This window comes from Solea solea, chromosome 15 (genome assembly GCF_958295425.1).
Source record: "Solea solea chromosome 15, fSolSol10.1, whole genome shotgun sequence".
Taxonomy (NCBI): Eukaryota; Metazoa; Chordata; class Actinopteri; order Pleuronectiformes; family Soleidae; genus Solea; species Solea solea.
The window spans coordinates 18,880,742-18,906,368 of record NC_081148.1 but is presented as its reverse complement, the minus strand read 5'-3'; the positions used below and the strand labels follow the sequence as shown (position 1 = coordinate 18,906,368).

General features: G+C 39.9%; 1 protein-coding gene across 4 annotated transcripts in view; it reads right to left on the bottom strand.

Moving 5' to 3' along the window:
- Window positions 1-7,919: 7,919 nt before the first annotated feature.
- The window catches only part of slit1a (slit homolog 1a (Drosophila)), a 92,352-nt gene continuing 74,644 nt past the window's right edge, over window positions 7,920-25,627 (bottom strand). For 2 of the 4 annotated variants that reach the window (XM_058651425.1, XM_058651424.1), the window contains 16 exons: window positions 24,577-24,645; window positions 24,420-24,491; window positions 24,270-24,341; window positions 18,383-18,454; window positions 16,927-17,090; window positions 16,706-16,830; window positions 16,513-16,610; window positions 16,291-16,430; window positions 15,723-15,816; window positions 15,490-15,627; window positions 15,171-15,399; window positions 14,553-14,683; window positions 14,273-14,466; window positions 13,191-13,479; window positions 12,521-12,732; window positions 7,920-11,795 (listed from right to left, as the gene is read on the bottom strand). In XM_058651425.1, coding sequence (XP_058507408.1) covers window positions 11,557-11,795; window positions 12,521-12,732; window positions 13,191-13,479; window positions 14,273-14,466; window positions 14,553-14,683; window positions 15,171-15,399; window positions 15,490-15,627; window positions 15,723-15,816; window positions 16,291-16,430; window positions 16,513-16,610; window positions 16,706-16,830; window positions 16,927-17,090; window positions 18,383-18,454; window positions 24,270-24,341; window positions 24,420-24,491; window positions 24,577-24,645 — 2,338 coding nt within the window. In that variant the 3' untranslated portion in view covers window positions 7,920-11,556. The remainder of the gene's footprint in view (window positions 11,796-12,520; window positions 12,733-13,190; window positions 13,480-14,272; window positions 14,467-14,552; window positions 14,684-15,170; window positions 15,400-15,489; window positions 15,628-15,722; window positions 15,817-16,290; window positions 16,431-16,512; window positions 16,611-16,705; window positions 16,831-16,926; window positions 17,091-18,382; window positions 18,455-24,269; window positions 24,342-24,419; window positions 24,492-24,576; window positions 24,646-25,627) is intronic. The other 2 variants (XM_058651427.1, XM_058651426.1) reach the window with 1 other exon arrangement.

Genomic DNA, 25,627 nt, shown 5'->3' with positions numbered 1-25,627 from the left:
ATACTATACTATGACTTTTTTGACTGATTTTGGACGACATACTAACCTATGACATTTTTGACAGATTTTGGACGACATACTATACTATGACATTTTTGACTGATTTTGGACGACATACTAACCTATGACATTTTTGACTGATTTTGGACGACATACTAACCTATGACATTTTTGACTGATTTTGGACGACATGCTATACTATGACATTTTTGACTGATTTTGGACGACATACTTTACTATGACTTTTTTGATTGATTTTGGACGACATACTTTACTATGACTTTTTTGATCGATTTTGGACGACATACTATACTATGACTTTTTTGACTGATTTAGGACGACATACTATACTATGACATTTTTGACTGATTTAGGACGACATACTATACTATGACATTTTTGACTGATTTTGGACGACATACTATACTATGACTTTTTTGACTGATTTTGGACGACATACTAACCTATGACTTTTTTGATCGATTTTGGACGACATACTTTACTATGACATTTTTGACCGATTTTGGACGACATACTATACTATGACTTTTTTGACTGATTTTGGACGACATACTAACCTATGACATTTTTGACCGATTTTGGATGACATACTAACCTATGACATTTTTGACTGATTTTGGACGACATACTAACCTATGACATTTTTGATTGATTTTGGACGACATACTTTACTATGACTTTTTTGATCGATTTTGGACGACATACTATACTATGACTTTTTTGACTGATTTTGGACGACATACTAACCTATTACTTTTTTGACTGATTTTGGACGACATACTAACCTATGACATTTTTGACTGATTTTGGACGACATACTAACCTATGACATTTTTGACTGATTTTGGACGACATACTAACCTATGACATTTTTGACTGATTTTGGACGACATACTATACAATGACTTTTTTGACTGATTTTGGACGACATACTAACCTATGACTTTTTTGATCGATTTTGGACGACATACTATACTATGACATTTTTGACCTATTTTGGACGACATACTATACTATGACATTTTTGACCGATTTTGGACGACATACTATACTATGACTTTTTTGACCGATTTTGGACGACATACTAACCTATGACATTTTTGACCGATTTTGGACGACATACTATACTATGACATTTTTGACTGATTTTGGACGACACGCTAACCTATGACATTTTTGACTGATTTTGGACGACATACTATACTATGACTTTTTTGATCAATTTTGGACGACATACTATACTATGACTTTTTTGTCACTTTTTGGACAACATACTATACTATTACTTTTTTGACTGATTTTGGACGACATACTAACCTATGACTTTTTTGACTGATTTTGGACGACATACTATACTATGACTTTTTAACTGATTTTGGACGACATACTAACCTATGACATTTCTGACAGATTTTGGACGACTTACTATACTATGACATTTTTGACCGATTTTGGACGACATACTATACTATGACATTCTTGACTGATTTTGGACCACATACTAACCTATGACATTTTTGACTGATTTTGGACGACATACTAACCTATGACTTTTTTGACCGATTTTGGACGACATACTATACTATGACTTTTTTGACTGATTTTGGACGACATACTATACTATGACTTTTTTGACTGATTTAGGACGACATACTATACTATGACTTTTTTGACTGATTTAGGACGACATACTATACTATGACTTTTTTGACTGATTTTGGACGACATACTAACCTATGACATTTCTGACAGATTTTGGACGACTTACTATACTATGACATTTTTGACCGATTTTGGACGACATACTATACTATGACATTTTTGACTGATTTTGGACGACATACTAACCTATGACATTTTTGACTGATTTTGGACGACATACTAACCTATGACTTTTTTGACCGATTTTGGACGACATACTATACTATGACTTTTTTGACTGATTTAGGACGACATACTATACTATGACTTTTTTGACTGATTTTGGACGACATACTAACCTATGACATTTTTGACAGATTTTGGATGACATACTATACTATGACATTTTTGACTGATTTTGGACGACATACTAACCTATGACATTTTTGACTGATTTTGGACGACATACTAACCTATGACATTTTTGACTGATTTTGGACGACATGCTATACTATGACATTTTTGACAGATTTTGGACGACATACTAACCTATGACATTTTTGACTGATTTTGGACGACATACTAACCTATGACTTTTTTGACTGATTTTGGACGACATACTAACCTATGACATTTTTGACTGATTTTGGACGACATGCTATACTATGACATTTTTGACTGATTTTGGACGACATACTAACCTATGACTTTTCTGACTGATTTTGGACAACATACTATACTATGACTTTTTTGACTGATTTTGGACCACATACTATACTATGACTTTTTTGACTGATTTTGGACCACATACTATACTATGACTTTTTTGTCACTTTTTGGACGACATACTATACTATGACTTTTTTGTCACTTTTTGGACGACATACTATACTATGACTTTTTTGACTGATTTTGGACGACATGCTAACCTATGACCTTTTTGACTGATTTTGGACGATATACTATACTAAGACTTTTTTGACTGATTTTGGACGACATACTAACCTATGACATTTTCGACCGATTTTGGACAACATACTATACTATGACATTTTTGACCGATTTTGGACGACATACTATACTATGACATTTTTGACTGATTTTGGACGACATACTAACCTATGACTTTTTTGAGCGATTTTGGACGACATACTATACTATGACATTTTTGACTGATTTAGGACGACATACTATACTATGACATTTTTGACTGATTTTGGACGACATACTATATACTATGACTTTTTTGACTGATTTTGGACGACATACTAACCTATTACTTTTTTGACTGATTTTGGACGACATACTAACCTATGACATTTTTGACTGATTTTGGACGACATACTAACCTATGACATTTTTGACTGATTTTGGACGACATACTAACCTATGACATTTTTGACTGATTTTGGACGACATACTATACAATGACTTTTTTGACTGATTTTGGACGACATACTAACCTATGACTTTTTTGATCGATTTTGGACGACATACTATACTATGACATTTTTGACCTATTTTGGACGACATACTATACTATGACATTTTTGACCGATTTTGGACGACATACTATACTATGACTTTTTTGACCGATTTTGGACGACATACTAACCTATGACATTTTTGACCGATTTTGGACGACATACTATACTATGACATTTTTGACTGATTTTGGACGACACGCTAACCTATGACATTTTTGACTGATTTTGGACGACATACTATACTATGACTTTTTTGATCAATTTTGGACGACATACTATACTATGACTTTTTTGTCACTTTTTGGACAACATACTATACTATTACTTTTTTGACTGATTTTGGACGACATACTAACCTATGACTTTTTTGACTGATTTTGGACGACATACTATACTATGACTTTTTAACTGATTTTGGACGACATACTAACCTATGACATTTCTGACAGATTTTGGACGACTTACTATACTATGACATTTTTGACCGATTTTGGACGACATACTATACTATGACATTCTTGACTGATTTTGGACCACATACTAACCTATGACATTTTTGACTGATTTTGGACGACATACTAACCTATGACTTTTTTGACCGATTTTGGACGACATACTATACTATGACTTTTTTGACTGATTTTGGACGACATACTATACTATGACTTTTTTGACTGATTTAGGACGACATACTATACTATGACTTTTTTGACTGATTTAGGACGACATACTATACTATGACTTTTTTGACTGATTTTGGACGACATACTAACCTATGACATTTCTGACAGATTTTGGACGACTTACTATACTATGACATTTTTGACCGATTTTGGACGACATACTATACTATGACATTTTTGACTGATTTTGGACGACATACTAACCTATGACATTTTTGACTGATTTTGGACGACATACTAACCTATGACTTTTTTGACCGATTTTGGACGACATACTATACTATGACTTTTTTGACTGATTTAGGACGACATACTATACTATGACTTTTTTGACTGATTTTGGACGACATACTAACCTATGACATTTTTGACAGATTTTGGATGACATACTATACTATGACATTTTTGACTGATTTTGGACGACATACTAACCTATGACATTTTTGACTGATTTTGGACGACATACTAACCTATGACATTTTTGACTGATTTTGGACGACATGCTATACTATGACATTTTTGACAGATTTTGGACGACATACTAACCTATGACATTTTTGACTGATTTTGGACGACATACTAACCTATGACTTTTTTGACTGATTTTGGACGACATACTAACCTATGACATTTTTGACTGATTTTGGACGACATGCTATACTATGACATTTTTGACTGATTTTGGACGACATACTAACCTATGACTTTTCTGACTGATTTTGGACAACATACTATACTATGACTTTTTTGACTGATTTTGGACCACATACTATACTATGACTTTTTTGACTGATTTTGGACCACATACTATACTATGACTTTTTTGTCACTTTTTGGACGACATACTATACTATGACTTTTTTGTCACTTTTTGGACGACATACTATACTATGACTTTTTTGACTGATTTTGGACGACATGCTAACCTATGACCTTTTTGACTGATTTTGGACGATATACTATACTAAGACTTTTTTGACTGATTTTGGACGACATACTAACCTATGACATTTTCGACCGATTTTGGACAACATACTATACTATGACATTTTTGACCGATTTTGGACGACATACTATACTATGACATTTTTGACTGATTTTGGACGACATACTAACCTATGACTTTTTTGAGCGATTTTGGACGACATACTATACTATGACATTTTTGACTGATTTAGGACGACATACTATACTATGACATTTTTGACTGATTTTGGACGACATACTATATACTATGACTTTTTTGACTGATTTTGGACGACATACTAACCTATGACTTTTTTGATCGATTTTGGACGACATACTTTACTATGACATTTTTGACCAATTTTGGACGACATACTATACTATGACTTTTTTGACTGATTTTGGACGACATACTAACCTATGACATTTTTGACCGATTTTGGATGACATACTAACCTATGACATTTTTGACTGATTTTGGATGACATACTATACTATGACTTTTTTGACACTTTTTGGACGACATACTATACAATGACTTTTTTGTCACTCTTTGGACGACATACTAAACTATGACATTTTTGACTGATTTTGGACGACATACTATACTATGACTTTTTTGACTGATTTTGGACGACATACTATACTATGACATTTTTGACTGATTTTGGACGACATACTATACTATGACTTTTTTGACTGATTTTGGACTACATACTATACTCTGACTTTTTTGACCGATTTTGGACGACATACTAACCTATGACTTTTTTGACCGATTTTGGACGACATACTATACTATGACTTTTTTGACTGATTTTGGACGACATACTAACCTATGACTTTTTTGACTGATTTTGGACCACATACTATACTATGACTTTTTTGACTGATTTTGGACGACATACTATACTATGACTTTTTGACACTTTTTGGACGACATACTATACAATGACTTTTTTGTCACTCTTTGGACGACATACTATACTATGACATTTTTGACTGATTTTGGACGACATACTATACTATGACTTTTTTGACTGATTTTGGACAACATACTAACCTATGACTTTTTTGACTGATTTTTGACGACATACTAACCTATGACATTTTTGACCGATTTTGGACGACATACTATACTATGACTTTTTTGACTGATTTTGGACGACATACTATACTATGACTTTTTTGTCACTTTTTGGACGACATACTATACTATGACTTTTTTGACTGATTTTGGACGACATACTATACTATGACTTTTTTGATAAATTTTGGACGACATACTATACTGTCACTTTTTTGATCGATTTTGGAAGAGATACTATACTATGACTTTTTTTTCACTTTTTGGACAACATACTAACTTATGACCTTGTCGTCCAAATTTGGATTTTGTACGAAATACAGAAGTATCACTTTTTTGTCAGACTTTCTCGTTTTTGACGACATACTAACCTATTGCATTTACTTCACTTTTTGGACAACATACTAAATTACGACATTTTTGTCAAATTTCGAACACCTTACCAAACTATGACTTTTTTGTCACATTTTGGACGACATATTAACCTATGACATTTCTTTCACATTTTGGGCGACATACTAAACTGACATTTTTGTCACATTTTGGGCAACATACTAAACTATGGCTTTTTTTTGTCAAATTTTGATGCTATACTAACCCTGTAACTTTTTTTTCACATTTTCACAGCATGAAGCAGGCATCATCAAAAATTCGCTGCTGAATTTTCTTGTTTTCTTAAATGTTTTTTAGAAATAAAAGGGACAGATTTAATAATTTTTAATATATAAAGGTGTCATCCACAACTGGGGTTACATTCTATTGGAAGTTGCAAAGCCATAGCATGTATGAATGTGAAAATTATTTAATCATTTTTAATATATAAAGGTGTCATCCACAACTGGGGTTAAATTCTATTGGAAGTTGCAAAGCCATAGCATGTATGAATCATTTGTGAAAATTATTTAATATTTTTGAATCTTAAGACAGTTGCTGTCACACGATCATCAAGACTATTGCAGATTAAGTTTATGGTCTATATTCATGTACAACATCCAGCAAAACAAGATTCATATCATTATTCACACCTGAAGCATAATGACACCTAATGCCTTGCCCTCTAAATTTTAAATATTGTTCATGACAGTGAGGTATTGGGGCAGTCATTACCCAGGTGTAGGAGTCTCTGCCAGCCAATGAAGGCATTTCATATGACGGGGACCTGCCATACGGCTCACAGGCAATTCTTGAGCACCAGAGGAAGTTCCCACTGTGGGACAGATTGGTAAACAGTTTGTCTTCCTCACCTCAGGCTCTGCAGAAACAGAGGGGGGAACAAATGATGACTAACATAAAGTGAGGATAACAGAGATTCTCAGATTCTCTGTCCAACTGAAACAGAAAAGAAAAAAATGGCAAAAGTGCATCACTCAAAAAACACATTACAATGTGTGTGTGAATGTCAATTTCCATAAACCATCATATAGTATGTCTTAAAATTGACGAAATGCATAACTATTACATGTTGTAAAAATCCCTGAAACAAGCTTATCATGGCATTTAAAAAGTCGCCCCAAAAGTGCCAAAGAATTAAAGTCAATTTTGTGATTAAATGTCCTAAAACACCAAAATAAAGTACAAATTAACAAGGCTAAAATCTAATTATCTATGGCGTAAAAACATGCCAAACTAAAATAAATGTAAACATTTCTTAAAATCAGTTCATATGAATTAGCTGTAATTTAGCCCATTGCAAAAGCCGATATTTTCACGTCATGTCATAAAAAAATCGAAAACTGTTGTAAAAACACAATAAAGTTCCATATGACACCGGTTATGGACTTGCTAAACCTGTTAAAATAGGTCACTGAATGATTTTCTCCCTCCAAATAAAACTCTTGTGTCACAGGACAAGTGATTACTTAAATTCCAAAGTAGTTGCTCTGATATGGGCTGAGAAAATGTGTAAATTCATCACAGGACGACCACAAATCTCTTCAGCCAACACTGGAGTAGTATGTGAAAATATCCATTTAGTTGATGTTCTTACGTCAACTAAAGATGACGTCAAGTCATAAAAAAAACCCAACACCAGTGTTTTCTTAAAAGCACACACATTTAAGTTTAATTAATGAAAAGAGTGGAGGTTTGGTAAACATTTTGTCGGTGGCACTACATACATTCAGTATTATTTGGGAGTTTTTTCTGTTTAATCCCACCATCAATCCTGCAACAACAAAAAAAGAGAAGGAATACAAAAACAGACACAACCCTAACAGGGTATATATAAGTTTTTGCACTGGTTCAATACAACAGAGACATTTGTGTTCTTTACAATAACATATTTATGCATATATGTCATATGACGGGAAAAATCTGTGTGTGTGTGTCTGGCCGTGTTGCCACATGACTGAATTACATCTCAATATAGCACAAGCACCACTAAGATGTCTACCAGGAAGTTGAATGCACCAGTCCAGCAGGGGTCAGTGCAGAGGGACAAAAGGAGACATGGAAAGAAAAGCCACGTTGGACTAAATATGTACCTTTATGAGGCACAGAGCCTACGAAATTACAGTGACTGTTCATCAGTATCCTTTATGAGATCTACTTTTTTTTAATGTTATTGTACACCACTGGGATCACATTAACAGTAAAACAAAGAGCTCTGTGACTGTGGTTCTTCAGCCTTTCACACGACATAAGACGTTTTAACCTTGAGGGAAAATGGATGAACACAATGTGCGGGGCGGGCCTTTAAGCCATTCTGATGAACTGTCACTTAATCAACAGTATGTGGTTTCTATATCTTACAATTGGAAACTAAATAACAGCTAAGAGTTACCACTTCATGAGTAAGCATAGGTCATATTTATCTATACACATTTATACATTCAGATATGACTGTTTATTGTGTTCACTTGTAATTGGCACTGTTTATTTATTTATTTTCATGGGTGGACACACTGAAATGTCCGGGGTCTTCCTCATTCATCATATGTCAGCAGTGGGCATGTAATGCTTCACACAGTTGGCTCCCCCCCCCCTCTCCCCAACGGATGCTCTGTACGTTTAAAGAAACGTGATTATTGTCCACAAATGGCAACTTCATCTCATTTCTTCTGGCTTGACAGCAGCTTATAATCAGTTGAGCTTGACTACTTTAACTAAAAAGAAAAAAAAACACTCCTTCTTTGTTCGGCAAACATCCCTCAAATTAAAGAAATAAAATAATAATAATAATCATAGCAAATACAACCCAGCACATCAACAAAATGAACATGAATACAATCAGAAGCCTTGAGTGTGGTATGATAATTACAGGGTCAAATTTCAGGAGGACACGTCTTTATCCAAATAAAGAACGACGAGTCGGAGAGGAGAGAGAAAAAAAACTCACTGTCAACTGCCTTTAAGTGATGCTACAAATACCTTACAGATTTGTATGCAATTTTTTTTTATTTATCATTTTTTTTCATCTTTTTGAAAATTTTCAAAAAATATTTGAAAGTCAGCGACATGATGATGATGACGATGCCTTTTTACTTTCTACAGGAAAAAAAACAGAAGAAAAAAAAAAACGCCTTTAGATAAAAAATAAATAAAAACACATGAATTAGATGTAATATTCACATGGAAGACAACATATACAATATTAAACATATTTCTAGACCGATACTGCCTCCACACAACAAGATCAACCCCCAGCCAGAATGTCCATGTGGGGTCCCAAGCCGGTTTATCCACGGTTTCCATGGTGGCTCCACACGTGTTTGCCCACATGGCAAGAGGAAAGGAATTGGGCTTGTAACCCGAGGGTCGCCTGTTCAAATTCGCTCGGTTGGTCAATTGCTCCTCAGGCGCAGAAAAGGTGCTGCCCACTGTTCCCATGCCCGGCTTGTGTGTGTTCACTACTGGTTTGTAATAAGGACGGATGAAATGCAACTAATTCTAATTCTAAACCTGCACAATTTACCACCCACGTCCACTCAGTACCCACTTAGTACCGAGGTAGGCTGAAGTGGGCAAACACACATGGGACCACCATGGAAACAAAATCACAGCCTAAAAATGACCCTTACGAAGCCACACATGGACATGTCGGCTGGAACCTTCTGCTGTATTATTGGCCAATTCATGTACTCAATCACCGAGTTGGAGAAAGTGAGATCGACAAATAATAAAAAAACACCCAGGGAAAACGTGTGAAATTTGCCTTTCCACTGGTCCCAAAAACTTCCAGAAACAGACATACTCTTTAACATAGAAAAATACTATACCAAAATGAAATACAAATATATATATATTAGAATCTGTTAGGCATTTCTATATAAAGGGATGCTGGGGAGGGACGGGTGGGGGGCAACTAAAGGAGTTAGGTTGCATCATGAGAAAAAAAAATATATAACAAAAATAAAAACAAAGCAATAGGAGAAATTAGACAAAACAAAACAAAATTCGGGAGATTTTTTTTTTTGATTCTGCAACCGTTTTGTTCTGTCAAAACATTTATAGTGATATTAAGAGGCTCTACATATTAGTTGGCAAACTCTCTCCACACATGCAACAGGTTTGCACGAGTTTAATACAGCAAGCATCAACATGAGCAGGGGCTGAAATGGCCCGCTGCTCAAAAAGGGTAGTGGGACTTTTTGCAAATCATCCTAACCCTGAGGCAATGCATGCTGGGTAACTGATAACCACCGAGCACTGCTGGCGCCAGACTTGTTTGCTGTACGAATCGAATATTTGCACCTCTCACTTTAACACGTGGCCAATGTATGAATGTAGGTCATGCATGTGTGATCGTATACTTGGAAGAAGAGAGAGCGAGAGTGTGTGACTGTAATGTTCAGTGCTGCTTGTCAGTGCAGTCTCTAATTTTCTATGTTACGGTTCCTCACAGCGCACAACTGTCCGTGACGCCACGCCAACATGGCCTCCGAGCCATGACATCCGCACTGGATTATGTGCCGCTCTAACTCTTGTCGTCTTTCCTTTGCTCGCTTGTACACGTGCATGTGTGTGTGGATGGATGACTGTATCCCGGCAGAAAAAATTGCTACACCAAACCAGCAACAATTTCAACTCAACCCCTCCCCCGAAAAAACCCACAACATCCAGCCCAGTCCAGGTAAAACCCAGCCAAGCTCAACTCAAGATAGCTTTGCCAAGTCAAACGGTCCAGCTCTCCTTGCATCGCTCTGTTTCTCTCATTTTTGTCCTTCTCCCCTCTCTCTCTCTCTCTCTCTCTCACTGCCAGGCTGGATCTCACTGTCCCCACTGACTCCATGAAGTTAAAGATTGTAGGTGGTGGCTGGGCCTCACAGATGGATGGGGGGGGAGATCACACTGGGTAAATAAGGTTGGAGGGATGCCTTTGAAATCTCCGGACCTCTCAGAACAATGTCGCAGATACAATGTGGTTTGTTTCTGTTGTTGTCGCTTCTACATTGTCGCTCATGTTGTTGGTTTTCTCTGTGTTACTGTAGGTCACACACCCTTGGAAGGGGAGGAAATGTCCTATTTTACAAACATTGTGGTCCATAATATATAGATAGAGGTTTTATATATTTTCTTTATAATCTCTCTCTTTCCTTCTGTCTTTCTTTCCCTCCCTCGCTGTCCTCCGGTCCCTCTCATCCTTCCTTCCTTCCTTCCTTCCTTTCTTTCTTTCTTTCTTTCTATCTTTCTTCTGCTCCGCAGCAGTGGCAGGAGACGTGAGCGAACCGTGCTACATGCAGCCCACGCAGCCGCACTTGATGGTCTTTTCCACCTCCTCGGTGAAGGAGGTTCCATCGCTGCACTCAAAGGTGTATTTCCGGCGCTTCATTCTCTGGCTGGCACAGCAGGCGCCCGTGTCACAGACGCCGGTGCACTCCACCCACGAGACCACGCGTGTCGTCTGGCAGATGGCGTAGCCTCGCTGTACCTGGTAGAAGTCTCGCACAGGCTCCCCTCGGCACTCAGACTCTGGAAGATGGAGAGCAACCACAGACATTAGTATTTACATTCATTCGTTTCTTCTAGGGGTCTCACAGAATAAAACTGCAGAATGTTTCCAAGACTTTTACTTAAAGCTGCAGGGAATAAGTGTTGGTCATTTTTGTTGTTGTTGACCTCTATTTGAATGTAAAAAGGTAACATTATCTTAAAATGGGCTCTGTCAAGCAATACTATCAGACACGACTGAGGGAGTGTTTTTGTGTACATACACCAGCAGCGCAGGGTCAGACGGGGGCAGGAAAATGTTTATCCTATAATTTAGTAGAAGTAGTAGAATTCACTTTTTGTGGAACCTCTTTGCAGCTGTCTCGCGTCACTTTTCAAGTTCAAATTAGCATACCCAGATAATGCGATTGGATGGACAGGGGGAAAGACTTTTATGCCTCGTCAGCTAAAAATATTAACTAGTTTAAAGTGCATGGATGGTAGGAAGACCAAAAAATCTTTTGTGTTGAAGCATAGTGTTAATTGTTAATGTATAGCCAACAATCCATATCCTGTCCTATCCTATCTTCTTAAATGACACAGATGGTTTACCTATTCATATTATTATGAGGTGTTAAATAAAATAATAAAAAAGTGATCCATGTCATTATGCACACATTTGCTCGAGTTGCAAATGATATTGTGAAATGGTTTGACCTTTAAAAGTGGGTTTACACATGAAAACTGGGTAAGAGTGTTAAACCAACCGGCATCACAGAGATCGCCAGTGTAGCCACTTTCACAGTGACAGTAGGCGTCTCCTGTGTCTGAGATCTGGCAGCGACCGTGTTTGCAGTTGAGGCGACGGCAGGGGTTGAAAAGCTCTCCCTGTTGGTTACACAGGGCTCCACGGTAACCCTCCTCACACTCACAGCGGTAAGACTGAGAGTCCAGGGGGATGCACTTTCCATGGACGCACCTAGGAAGAAGAAACAGTAACAACGGCGGTGAATAATAAATACACTCTTGTTTTTATCAGCTCATTATTATTTGTCAGCATTATCTTGTGACTCCAGTTATGGGGCTTGAACACGAGGTTTAAAATACCAGATTACAACATGTACTTGCTGTTTCATATACATAATGTAGGCTACTATAACCAATGTCACTGGATTTGTTTCCTCTTCTCATTTACCCCTCAAACACATATATCAGACAAAAAAGGTGTTTTTTAGGTGGGAAAAGGACAATTACATGTTTTGGAGGACTTTCAGAAGATTTCAATTGGACCATGTGTGTCTTTTGTGTTTTTTAATACTACATCTATACTTTATAATTTAACCTGTAATAGAACATCTTAACGTATTGCTATATTACACGTTAAATTTACAAGATATTTTCAGAGCGGTAACATTTCTGTGCCTCTTGTTGACATACTTGCTGCCCTGGCAGGGGTTGCTGGCAGGTTGGTCACAGTGTGGTCCGCTCCAGCCTGGCTGGCAGTGGCACACTGGTCCCTGGACCCCATCAGGCTGACAGATGCCATGGACACAGTAGATCTTCTTGCAGGGCTCGCAGCCTGGAACCACGCCAGGCTTCATCTGGGTCTTGGTGAAGTCCTGGAGCTCGTTGTTGATGTACAGGTTCTGGATGCAGCCGTGGAAACTGGAGCCATTCTGGATCTGCCAGAGACGGAAAGCACTCGAGTGTATATCCACTGGCATTCCTGAAGCAGGAGGGAGAGAGAGAGGGAGGGAAAGAAAGATGAAATGTTTTGATGTGTGAAGACATACACACTAGACCACACACACACACACACACAGACAGCTAACACAGGGCTGGTATGAGAGTAATGAGAGGAAGACAATTTCAAACACGCTGTGTCTCAACAGTGCATCTGCAGCTTTTCAAACAATATGAACGACTTTGGGAGTTTGCATTTGCACCACGAGACACATCGTCCTTGAAAGAGAGGACTAATAAAACCAAAGGAATATGGAAAACAATGTCTTGTGTAGCATAAGACAACGCAACACCTCACATCACAGCACTGATGGACGCAACGTTTGAGCCACTCCAGAGAAAACTGTCCACGGCTTGTGAATTTAGTGTATTTTGTCACGAGTGGCTCAACAATCGCACATTTAAATACATTCATTTACATTTTGTGCAAGCGGAAATCATGCAAAAGCAAAACAAATCTTTCAGACTGTGTCTGGTAGTTCCTATAGTGGACACTAGATGGTGCACTTTGCACACTGTAAAGTAGTGTTTTATCTCTAAACATACATTATGAATGTTTGTGGGTGCACTGTTTTGTTTTTTATCGTGTTATCAATGTGAGGGACCCTAGCAAACACAGTCATGACTGAAGGTGAGTATGATGTGGGTGTAGGAGGGGGTCTTTGGGTGGAGGAAGGATGGGGTTGCATGGTGAAGAGGAGAGGGGCTGGTTGCGGTGGTGACAAAGCGAGGAGGGAGGGGGTGGTGATTGACAGTAGTGTAGTAGATAAGAGTGCCTGCAGAGGAGGGAGGTGTGTTCTGGAGAGGGCCCCTACCCCCCACGTATAGTGGAGCCTCCCCGTTGAGGGGCCGCACCGCCCCAAAGCTGTCCATTGTGGTAGGGAGACCCCCGTCGATGGACAGGTTCACCATCTGATCAAAGGTCACAAGCTCCACTGTGTGGAACTGGCCATCATTGATCGTCTCAGTACTGGGGGAAAAATAAACATCACTTTAGTCTGGAATCAGGAAACATTAGTAAACAGCTGAGGATTCAACAAGAACATGACTCCTCACCTGTAGATGGCATGTCCCGGCTGGCTGCCCGGGTCATAGCTGACCTTGACGTGACCTTGGTAAAGCTCCACTGCAATATGATCATTGTCTCCGTTGTACAGTAAAATTCCATTATCTTCAGCTGTTGATACCTACAGTGAGAACAGGCAGTGTCAATGCAGGAATTATATTAATCTATATGAGTGATTTAATATGTCACAAAGTCTAAATATTGGACATTTGATCAAACACCGGTCCAAAACATCATAATGTTCCAACATAAATATGGATGTATTTCAGTTTTGGGAGTTAGGAATTTAAATTGTTTGTCTCTGTGGAGTTTATTTGTTTTTTTTTGTTTTGCGTTTTTTCTCTTCATATTGCTGATAGTGGTGATTTTGCTGGAGCACAGTATCAGTTCACAAATTGTTAATGTATAGCCAAAATAAATTCCTATCATATTATAATACATCATATCATGTCATGTCATATCATATCGTATAATATCTGTTATATATCCTTTATCTGACCAGGTAAAAGCCTCAGTGGGATAAAAAAAAAAATAACTTTTTCAAGAGTGACCTGGCCAAAAAGACGGCATAACAATAAATATCATATAATCATCACATCATATCGTACCTGGAGGGTGATGTTAGCTTGAGGCCAGTTCTTGAGGTCAGAGAGCTGTAGGTATGAATCTCTGTCGATGAAGTTGACACTGACCAGCTTCTCGCAGCGCGGCCCACCGAACTCTGGAGGACACTGGCAGAGAGCCCGTCCACCTCGCTCCACACACGGAGCGCTGTTCTGACAGTCAGCCAGCTCACACAGGGAGAGCAGCGAGGGGGGGACCTCACACAGCTGACCGCTAGATGAGGAAAAAGAGTGAAGGGATTGTTGAAGGAGGATGATGTCACTACTATGGAGCATGTGCATGTCAAATCTGAGCTCTTCGCACCTGTATCCCTCAGGACAGACGCAGGAGTATCCGTTCAATTCGTCCACACACAGCGCTCCATTCTGACAGCGATGCTCCTCACAGTCATTATAGTCTACACTGCAGTCATCACCGACATAACCAGGAGCGCACACACACCTGCGAGACACAAACACAATCCTAGAATCCTAGCGGGAACACTTACATACAGTTTATCTTTCACCGGATCTTAAGTGCTGGCAGTGAATCCTTACTTAGGTCCAGTGGAGGTGATGAGGCAGGTCGACTGATGCTGGCAGGGGCTTCGTCCTGGGGCACACACGTCCTCCATTTCCTCACACATCTCTCCTACACAGAAAGAGAAAAAAGAGAAGAATTAGTTTAAGCGTTTTACCACGGACAGTTGATCAGATTGTGATCAGGTTTTCTGTAGCGTGGTTGTACGAGGTACTAACAACCGACTGATAGCTCTGGATAATTCTCTTTTTGTTTGTTCTCTATGGACTTTGGTGTGGCAGAGTGAGCCATTTAAGTTTCCAGTTGGAACAGACCGTCTAACGAAGTGGCGAAAATAAGACTGAAGATTTTATTAGGTTTATTTGTCGCTGTTGACCGCAATAATTTCAAAGAGACTGAGCCTCTGTAGCTCAGGGAGGTTCTTGGCGCAGGGGGTGAGCACAGCACACTCAGTGCTTACCATGGGTTAGTATTTCATACAAGCACATTTTAAAAGACCTGAACAAACACATTAAGGAAGAGGATCAACATTTAACAGTAAGACGGAGAGAAAACACAGTGAGTCTTGTTGTCGAGTGCACTGACCGGTGTAATATGGGGGACAAAGACAAGTGTAGTTGTTGACTCCATCGATGCAAGTGGCTCCGTTCTCACAGTCGTTGTCTTCACAGTCGTCCATGTCGGTTTGGCAGGTGGGGCCCTCGAAGCCCAGCGGACAAAAGCAACTGTGAAACATTATGCACGCGTTACATTTGGTTCTTATACAAGTTTTGTTGACACACTCATTCAAAATCTCATCTTCCTCACCTGTATTCTCCCTCCTCGTCCTCATCCACTTGACAGGTTCCTCCATTGGAACATGGGCTACTCACACAGGCATTCAGGGCTGTCTCACAGTTCTTGCCCTGAGACAGCGAACAGGGATCATTTTTATTTTTTCTGACTATATATTATGCAAACTTCAACACTCAAGTAGATGGCAGCATTGTGATGCTCTAACCTTGAAGCCGGGAGGACAGCTGCACCTGTAGATCTCCACCAGGTCGCTGTGGCAGATGCCCTGGTTTAGACAGGGACCAGACAGACAGGGGTTGCACTTGGCCAGCACTCCAGTGTCAACGTCTCCTGCGGAAACACCAGAACGACAAGAATGAAACCGCGTGAAGACGCAAGTGTGACTTGAGGTACATTATTTTTTTCATTTTCAACACAGTCACTCACCTGTGCACTCAAACTTCTTTGCAGGTGTGGTGAGCAGCAGTTTGCCCTCCATGCTCTTGGGGCTGGCACAGCGAGCGATACCAGGCTCTTTGTATCCTGTCTTCACCCAGTCGGACAACCAGCGCAGGTTGCAGTCACAGTGCAACGGGTTGGCACCAATCGCCCTGATAGAACAGAGAAGATAAACCTCTTTATTAGGTACACCTGCTCATATAACACAAACATCTAATCAGCATTTAAGTATGCAGACATGGTCAACATGTTCAAAACTGAGCATCAGAAGAGGAAAGAAAAATGTGGCATGGTTGTTGGTGTCTGACGGGCCGGTTAATCTACTGGGATTTTCACACATAACTACCTCTAGGGTTTACAGAAAATGGCCCAAAAATGCCAATCCTGCCACATTAAAGGTGGCCTGGTGAGTGTATGTAACTGAGTGGCAAACTCTGATTTATCACTGCAGTACATCCCTTCACCAGCAAGTGTCACTACACCCTTACATAAAACAAACCACGTTGAAACCAACTCGGCATACTGTACAACAAAAACCGTGCTTCTCTGAAAAATGTAAAACAGATTTAAAGTTTGACGCCGTGCATCGAGTGGAGGAGGAGGAGGAGGAGGAGGAGGAGGAGGAGGGGTGGAATCTCAATTATAGGCAAAGGTGTGGACAGAAAGCACTTCTAACCACTTCTGTCATGGTGGTCGTGAATCAATGCCGCTCTGTCCTCCCACTGGATGCACAAACACTCCTGAATCGATGCTGTTCCATTATGGCAAAATACAGACTCATCTTTCAGGCCCGGGCCAATAGCTGACACCTGACATCTGCTAACATGAAAGCCACTTGAGTGTGACTGTGGATCAATGGCTTCCCCTCCACCCCGGTTTCCATGCAGCCTTGACTCTCGTCCTTCTCTCCATGAAATGTCTTTGTTTAGCTCTCTCCGTCCTCCCTTCTTCCTCTCCCACTCTGACACTGATAGGTCTATTGATTAGTGGCTGTCAAGGGGCTGATGTGAGTATCTGGGCTGTAGAGCAGAGGGCACACGGCAAAGATGCCTCTGTGTCGTTTTACACATGTCCCACAAGTCACACAAGTCTGCACACACCACACACAAAATTACAGACATAAATAAACACACCAAAGTCCACAGACCGTGGAGGACCTGTGTGTGCGAGTGTGTTTTAAAGATGTCACAGGGAGATGAGACAGTAGAGGGGTCTGTGTGTTGCTTTAACCACAGGACTGCGGCTGATTAAGGGAGGGCTCGGCTCATGTGGCCCACCAAAGAGGACTACAGAGAGCCCACTGTGAGCCACACTCGCCGACTGTCTGTCCAGACCCCCGCAGTGCCTGAAAGTGTGTCTGCATGTGTGTGTGTGTGTGTAGACTTAACAAACTCAGCAGAAGGTATACCACATAGGCCACGGGCTGGACAGTCTCACTACTTACAAGTGGGAGAGGGAAGCGACATCGTTGAAGATGCCTTCAGGAAGCTCTGAGACCTCGTTGCCATGGAGAGACCTTTGAAATGTAGGAAAGATATGACAACAAAAGAAAGAAATGAGCATATTTCATCATAGGTGACAATCTGTTTGATTTAAAAGGAGGTTTTCAAAGTGAGATCCGAGCATTTTCATTTGTCTGAGGATCTGTCCACAGTTTTGAACTTTGAAACCCCATGAATTAATTTACAGAGTTTGTAAGTATTTATTGGTTGGCCAGACAATCGTGGATGGACCAGACCCTTCCTGTGTGGATTATGCATGTCCTTCTCGTGTGTGTGTGTGTGTGTGGTGGGGTTTCTCCAGGTAGTCCAGGTTTGTCTCTGTATGTTGGACACGTACAGGATGTAACCTGCCTTTCGGCCAGTGTCAGCTAACTGGCTTCCGATCCCTTCACAAGCCTCAAAGGAAAAGCGGCAAAGATAATGAATGTTTGTCAGGAAAAAACAGACAATTTGAAAATGTTATCTTGAAAAAAAAAAAAATGCTTTCTATTTTTCCCCTACATATAACAGACTAAATGATAAATTAAAAAAAAAACCTTTTGCTTCCTGACGACATAAACCAGAGACAAGAAGAAAAATGTTGATGAGGGTTATTTCCGGTTTGTGTTAGCGTTATATATGGAGACGTCACTGGTGTGTAATTCTGGTCTGAGCCTTGTGCAACTGGCAAAGATGTGAGGCTGTGTAAGTCTGGAAAAGACGGGTGTCAGGTTTCTGTGTCTGGCTGGCAGGGCCAACACGGGTACATACACTATTGGGAGGGAGTAACAGAGTTGCACCATATGCAGGACCGTAAAAAACAGTTTAATTCTGTGTGTGTGTGTGTGTTTGTGCAGCGACAACAGTATATCTATACATATATGTTATGTTAACGTTTGTGTGCGTAAACACTTTCTTATTCCGCTGGCACATCGCTGCCTGCTGTCCAGGGTGTCAAGCCAACACGGCTTATTGGCTAGATGAGTGACGGCTGCTGTAATTCACCAGGTCATTACCACCTCCAACCCTCAGCTGACCGCACACTAATGTTACCACAGCTCCGTCCACAGCGTAGTGCATGACTCATCTGCTCTCTATGCCTGGATGAAGAGAACTGATGTGTGAACAGAATTTATTTGATCATCGAATTATTGTTAAGCTGTGGAAGCAGACACAGAGGAGCAAACCTGGACAGCGTTGAGGAAGCGGAGCTTTGCTCCAATATGAAAGGGAAAATATACAGTGTAACCATCAGAGACAACACGTTAATTGGCCTGTGTACAGGCTGCCAAGGGAGAACGCTTATTAGTGCAGAGTGAGTAACTATGGGTTGTGGTATTTGGAGAATGGTTAGGATACTTAAAGGGCACGAAGCCAGCAGCAGTGTGCCAGCCAGGCACAGATCTCATGGGAGAAAGGAGCCAGAGAGTCTCCAGGAAGAAACCTGATCTGCTCCTCTACTAACCTTTTCTCTGTCCGTGTCTGTGTGACTCCTTACTTTTTCAGCTGTGTATCGCTGCGTCACTCCATCTTCTCTATGTCAACTGATCTCTGTGCTGGCAAGAATGCTGATGCTTCTGGATGAGCAGAACCAGGCTCCTAAGTTTGTTGTCGGACTGTGTTTTCACACTGACCGCTTCTTTTGCAACTCCTTAATAATGCATTGTGATCGCCCTTTGAGCTGCCTGTCTCAGCCTCTGAGAATTATGTTATGCTGACATTTTCTACAGCTGTATAATATCGCTGCGTCACTCCATCGTCTCTATGTCATTTGATCTCCGCCCTGACACGGCACAATCCTCAGAGTGGAATTAAATTTCATGTTTTCTGTGTGAGCAAAATGTGAGGTGAGGGCTAAAAATATGCCCCCGAGTATGTCGTCAGACTGCACTCGTTCACGGTTTTTCAAACTGAACCTGTTCCTCTGCAACTCCTTCATGATATTTTGGGATCATGTGAGCCTTCGGAGCTGCCTGTTTGACGTTTTAGTGAATCATGTGATGCTGGCATATACTGCTGCATCACTCTATCTTTTATCTATATATATCTGACTGTATATGACTTCCACACCCTTGCACTGTCTCTGCTCATTCACCTCACACCTTAATACCCAACAGGCTAATTAGCTGCTTATTAATCTACAGTCAAACCACAACACACACACACACACACACCAGACTGAGACCCATGACCTGTTTGAAACTGTGAGCGTTAATGATTCTTCTCCTTTTAAATGCTCTGTAAAGTCAAAGGTGCAGCTTTATAAAAGCTTTGGCACCTCGGTGTGTGAGTGTTTCCGCGCTCGTAGCCAGCGTTGGCATCTCGCTGTGGTTTCTATGAAGCTTCCAACTTTGAACTTTGAACTCGGTGCAGAGTCTTAAAGTTGGGACTATTAAAATGAGCTCATTGTCGCTTTCGGTTTTGTTCCACCCCGACAGCTTTGCATTATAAAGAGAGCCGTGGCACCGACTGACATTTAATGGGAGACTCACGATTGATCATTCCTGCAGTAAAGACATCAAAGTTTTCTGCTCGGTTCTGACTCCTGTCTGATTGAGACAAGAAGGCAGTCCAGACAGTCTTAGCATATATATATATATACTGTATATAGTAAGTGTGTGTCAGAGCTTGTGTGTGGGTTTGCAGTCTGCACAGTGAGCGTGTTGTGTGTTGGCGGCGGGCCTCACATGGCGTCTAGCACACTTGCACAGGGAATACTTTAGAAGTAAAGGTGGCGTGAGTGAGTAAGAGCAGAAATAACGGCCGCTGCTTCATTAGAGATCAAAGCCATGTTGCCCGGGCTCGTGAAGCGGCATCAACTAATGATGACCGAGCTTCACTCTCATTCCAAGCTTAAAGGGCTCTCTTGTGCTTTGTGTCTCGTAATGATCGGGGCCATGAGACAAATCTTTCCTGTAAAAAGAGGCTTTGTTGAAGCTTTGTTGTCAGTAGTAAAAAAAAAAAAAAAAAAAAGTGTGCCTGCCACCGGTAATAAGTAGATGGCAAACAGGTAGACTATGGATGCCAGCACTGGTGCGTGCATGCACACGTACAGTAAAGCTGCATTCAAAGACTAATACCATGAGGAGTGATGCTGGGCCTGCTTCTCTCTTGCAGAACAAGAGACAACAGTTGAATTAAAGTGAAGAGACTTTTCACTTTTTAAATTTCTCTAAAACTGTCAAGTAAAAATGTCTGATTTATTCTAGGCTGGTAGTCAAAGATGTCCTGAACACAACTTTTCATTTCCGGAAATGATTGAAAATTTTCAAAAAGTGCGAATGTGGGACTTTTAACTTGAAATGTCTCTAAAACAGTACAGTAAAAATGTTTGATTTACAGTATAATTGAATTATAATTATTATAATTAGATATAATTATCCTGAAAACAACCCAGTCAGTTTTGTCCAGACCGTACGGAAAACATTATTTTTGTTTCATCTCAAAGTTGAGAATTCTTTTGATTTAAAAGTGCGAATGTGGGACATTTAACTTTCTAATACTGTACAGTATAAAATGTCTGATTTACAGTATGCTGGTAGTCATAGCACAACTTTATCAGTCATTTCCATTAATTATGGAATATTATATTATTCTATAATATTATATTATTATTAGATATAATATTCATTATATCTCAAAGTTGACTTTTTTTTATTTAAAAGTGCGAATGTGGGACTTTTAACTTGAAATTTCTCGAATAACTGCATAGTAAAAATGTCTTTACAGTACAATAGAAGTAATCATTGTACTGAGCACAACCTAGTCAGTCTTGTCCAGAACTTTGTTTTTATTGCATCTCAAGTTTCAGAATGTTTTCAATAGAAAAGTGCGAATGTGGGACTTTTAACTCAAAATTCCTCTAAAACTGTCCAGTAAAAATGTCTGATTTACAGTAAGCTGGTAGTCATAGATGTCCTGAGCACAACTTCATCAGTTATTTCCAGAAATTATGGAAAGCTTTGTTTTATTACAACTCAAAGTTAAGATTTGTCTTGATTTAAAAGTGCAAATGTGGGACTTTTAACTTGAATCTATAAAAAAGGCATCCAGCTGCTGTATATTTGGATGTGGGTCCAAAGATTGGTTTGGGGTTCCTCGTCAATCTCTCAAACACATTTGCATCCTACATCTCAGTTATTGAGCAGACCAATTCCACCAATTCCAGGGGAACCCACGGCCACTGAGAGCTCACAATCAAAAACTTCATAACTTTATAAAAGCCCGGAGGCAAAGTCAAAAACCTTTATGGTTAGTGTGGAAAAATTCTCTGGCAATCAGTGTCAGAGCGATTTTGCACAGCGGGTTGTGGGGACGCATGTTTGGCCCCGATGGTGAGGCGGTGATGAGCTTGGGATGTTTAGAGGCGAGCAGGCAGACTGTGCAGATGTCTTAAGACGAGGTGAACAGTAGCAGCTGAAACAACAGCGCTGCTGCCCCCGTGACTGCCATTTAAAACAGAGAAAACAGGTTTGAGCTTTGGGTACGTGTGTGTGTGTGTGTGTGAGAGAGAGAGAATTCATAAGCTGTCGTAACTGTTTAGACTGTGCTCAGTCCTCTGGAGTCAATCAGAGAGTCTCTGCAGCATGTGGAGCACGGGTCCCGTAGTCAGTGGAACCTCCAAAAATATCTTCTGTAATAATTCAAGTAGTCTCAAGACTCTTATCTTTTTTTAGAAGTCTTTTTTCAAAAGAACGTCCTTTTAAAACTCAATTCAAGACAGACAGACTCGACATAATGCATACGCTATATATATATATATAAATATGTTGCATTCACGTCGTGTTGTTTTCAACATGCATCTGTTCCATTCACCACTTATTAACTCGTCACTTTTCTGAAAGCTTAAGCTCAGGATGTCCTGTATACAACTTCCCTCGCAGCAATTACGTCTTCATGAGTTCCACGTGAGGGCACAGCGAGCAGCGGCAGAGAACAGTTCAAAGCGTTGCAGCTCGCTGACTTCCAAAGAGAGCCCTTCTCTTCCTGGACTCGTAAGTAACTCGATGCTTACATAATATTACACGTCTGTTTTTCGCGGCCTGTTCTCTGTGAGCGTGATCTGACATGATGACCTTTAACCTTCATTAATAAATGCCTCACTCCAACCTTTACCTTAACTGTGTTAGTTAAGTTTGATATCAGTTAGGATGACAGGTTTAAAAGAGGTTTTTTGATATTTATATGATTATTTTGTATGTTTGTTGTTGTTGTTTTCTGTTTTGTTACACATATGATACTCTTTGTAAAGCATTTAATAAGATTACTCTTCTTTCTGCTCCCTTTCATTCAAAATATGGAAATGTTGTGTTATTGTAAATTGTAAATCTTTCCTTTTGTCAATAAATGAATGAAATAACTAACCCAAACTAAACACTGACCAAAAACCGGGGGTGTTAAACATATGGCCAGTGGGCCAGAAGCGGCCCACCAGAGTGTCCAATCTGGCCCCTGTGGGAAGAATTTGTGAAAAAAATCCTATATTTTTCAGCTCCAAATACTTGTGACTAAACGTTTTGTGCCTTTGTAGATCCACTGTGATCTGTAAGTTGTAATGCACTCATGTGTAAATGGTAAACTTAGGAATAATATTGTTGTAATTGCTGTCAAGACATTTCACATTGTTCATCATGTGTTTTGTAAAAAAGATACTTCCTTAAATGTAAAACAAAGGGAAAGATTTCACCAACAAACCGGCCAAAATCTCCTCAGTCTATAAAGTCTCTGTAAAGTCCACAGCTCATACTGGACCTCAGATATACAGATATAACAACAAGTAAATATACATACAGTATATATATATATATCTATATATAGACACACACACACACGTGTGTAATATAAACTCACAGCAGTCGTAGGGAATGCAGTCCACTGAAGGCCATTTTGGGTATACAGCGCAGGGAGTTGTAGCTGAGAATTCTGCAAATTTGAAAATAATAACATATTCAACTGTGAGGTCAAGAGAGAAATACTAGGCTGACGCTGGTCAGTACTTACAGAGTGGTGAGCTGGCTCATGTTGGCGAAGGACGAGTTGGTCAGAGAGTTGATCTTGTTGTTGCTCAGGTCTCTGGAAGATGAATTAAAAGGGCAAACTGGTTCAGTTGTACAGCTCTGCACAGCGAGATTACTATAACACATAGATAAATACTCACACCAGCTGTAGGTATTTGAAGGCAGACAGTTCCTTCGGCACAACACTGAACTGGTTTCCATCCAGATACCTTTAAAAAAGACACAAATGGAATAAAATGATCCAGGTGAGATATGACACGTGTGTCTTCAAACACAGTGTTCTCACACAACAGCTACAGAGCTGAACTCATGATTGATGTCGCATCCAAATGCTTTGGTTTCTTTAGACAGTATTCGAGAACAATTTAGATATGAGAAATATTTACTTGCGGTTCTGTAGTTTACTTTCTAAACCACGGTCATATTTTGAGAAGATGTGGGCCAAATACAGCTGTTTCACAATAAAAGTCTCATTGTGACTTACGGCTTTCACTCTGCAGGTGCTGCAGGAGATACTTCATCATTTCATCCGACATGTTCTACAGAGTTCTACAGAAAATGTATATTTGTGCTCAGTCACTATGGTGAAATAAATTGCACTCTTCAGGTCTGCATTGTATCAGCGGATTATTCTCTAATTTCTACTTATTATAAGATATTATAAGAGGTTTCCAAGGCTCTCAAACCAGACAGTGTTGATATGTTACATTTGGAAAAATGTATTCTGCTTTCTGTCAACATTTTAACTGGCGCTTGTTTTTTTTTCTTTGTTCTTCCTCTGATGTGAAGCAGAACAATAACTTGTCTTCCAATCACTTTTATTTTAATTCTTTATGACCCACTACTGTGCCATACAGTTCTATTCTAGACACATAGATAATTATAAATCACCTCTGGGAGGGAATATGCGGCGGTCTGTTCACATCCAGTGACATTTTTGTGCCTAGGTGTAACTCAGCGTCCCACTTTTTGAGCTGACTGAGACGCAGACACCCACGGCTGCTTTCCCGGCATTTCTGTGTTAACACAGTCATGTGTGCGACATCATGCCTGCAGGGCTGCAACCACCCTGCTGACTGCCAACACAAAATGCTACCAGAGGGCTGTCACCATGATAAATGACTGATTAAGGGCTTGTTCCCTTCTGAGCGGAGCTACAGGAGCTTTCTCCTGCTATTGTTGTTCACTTTA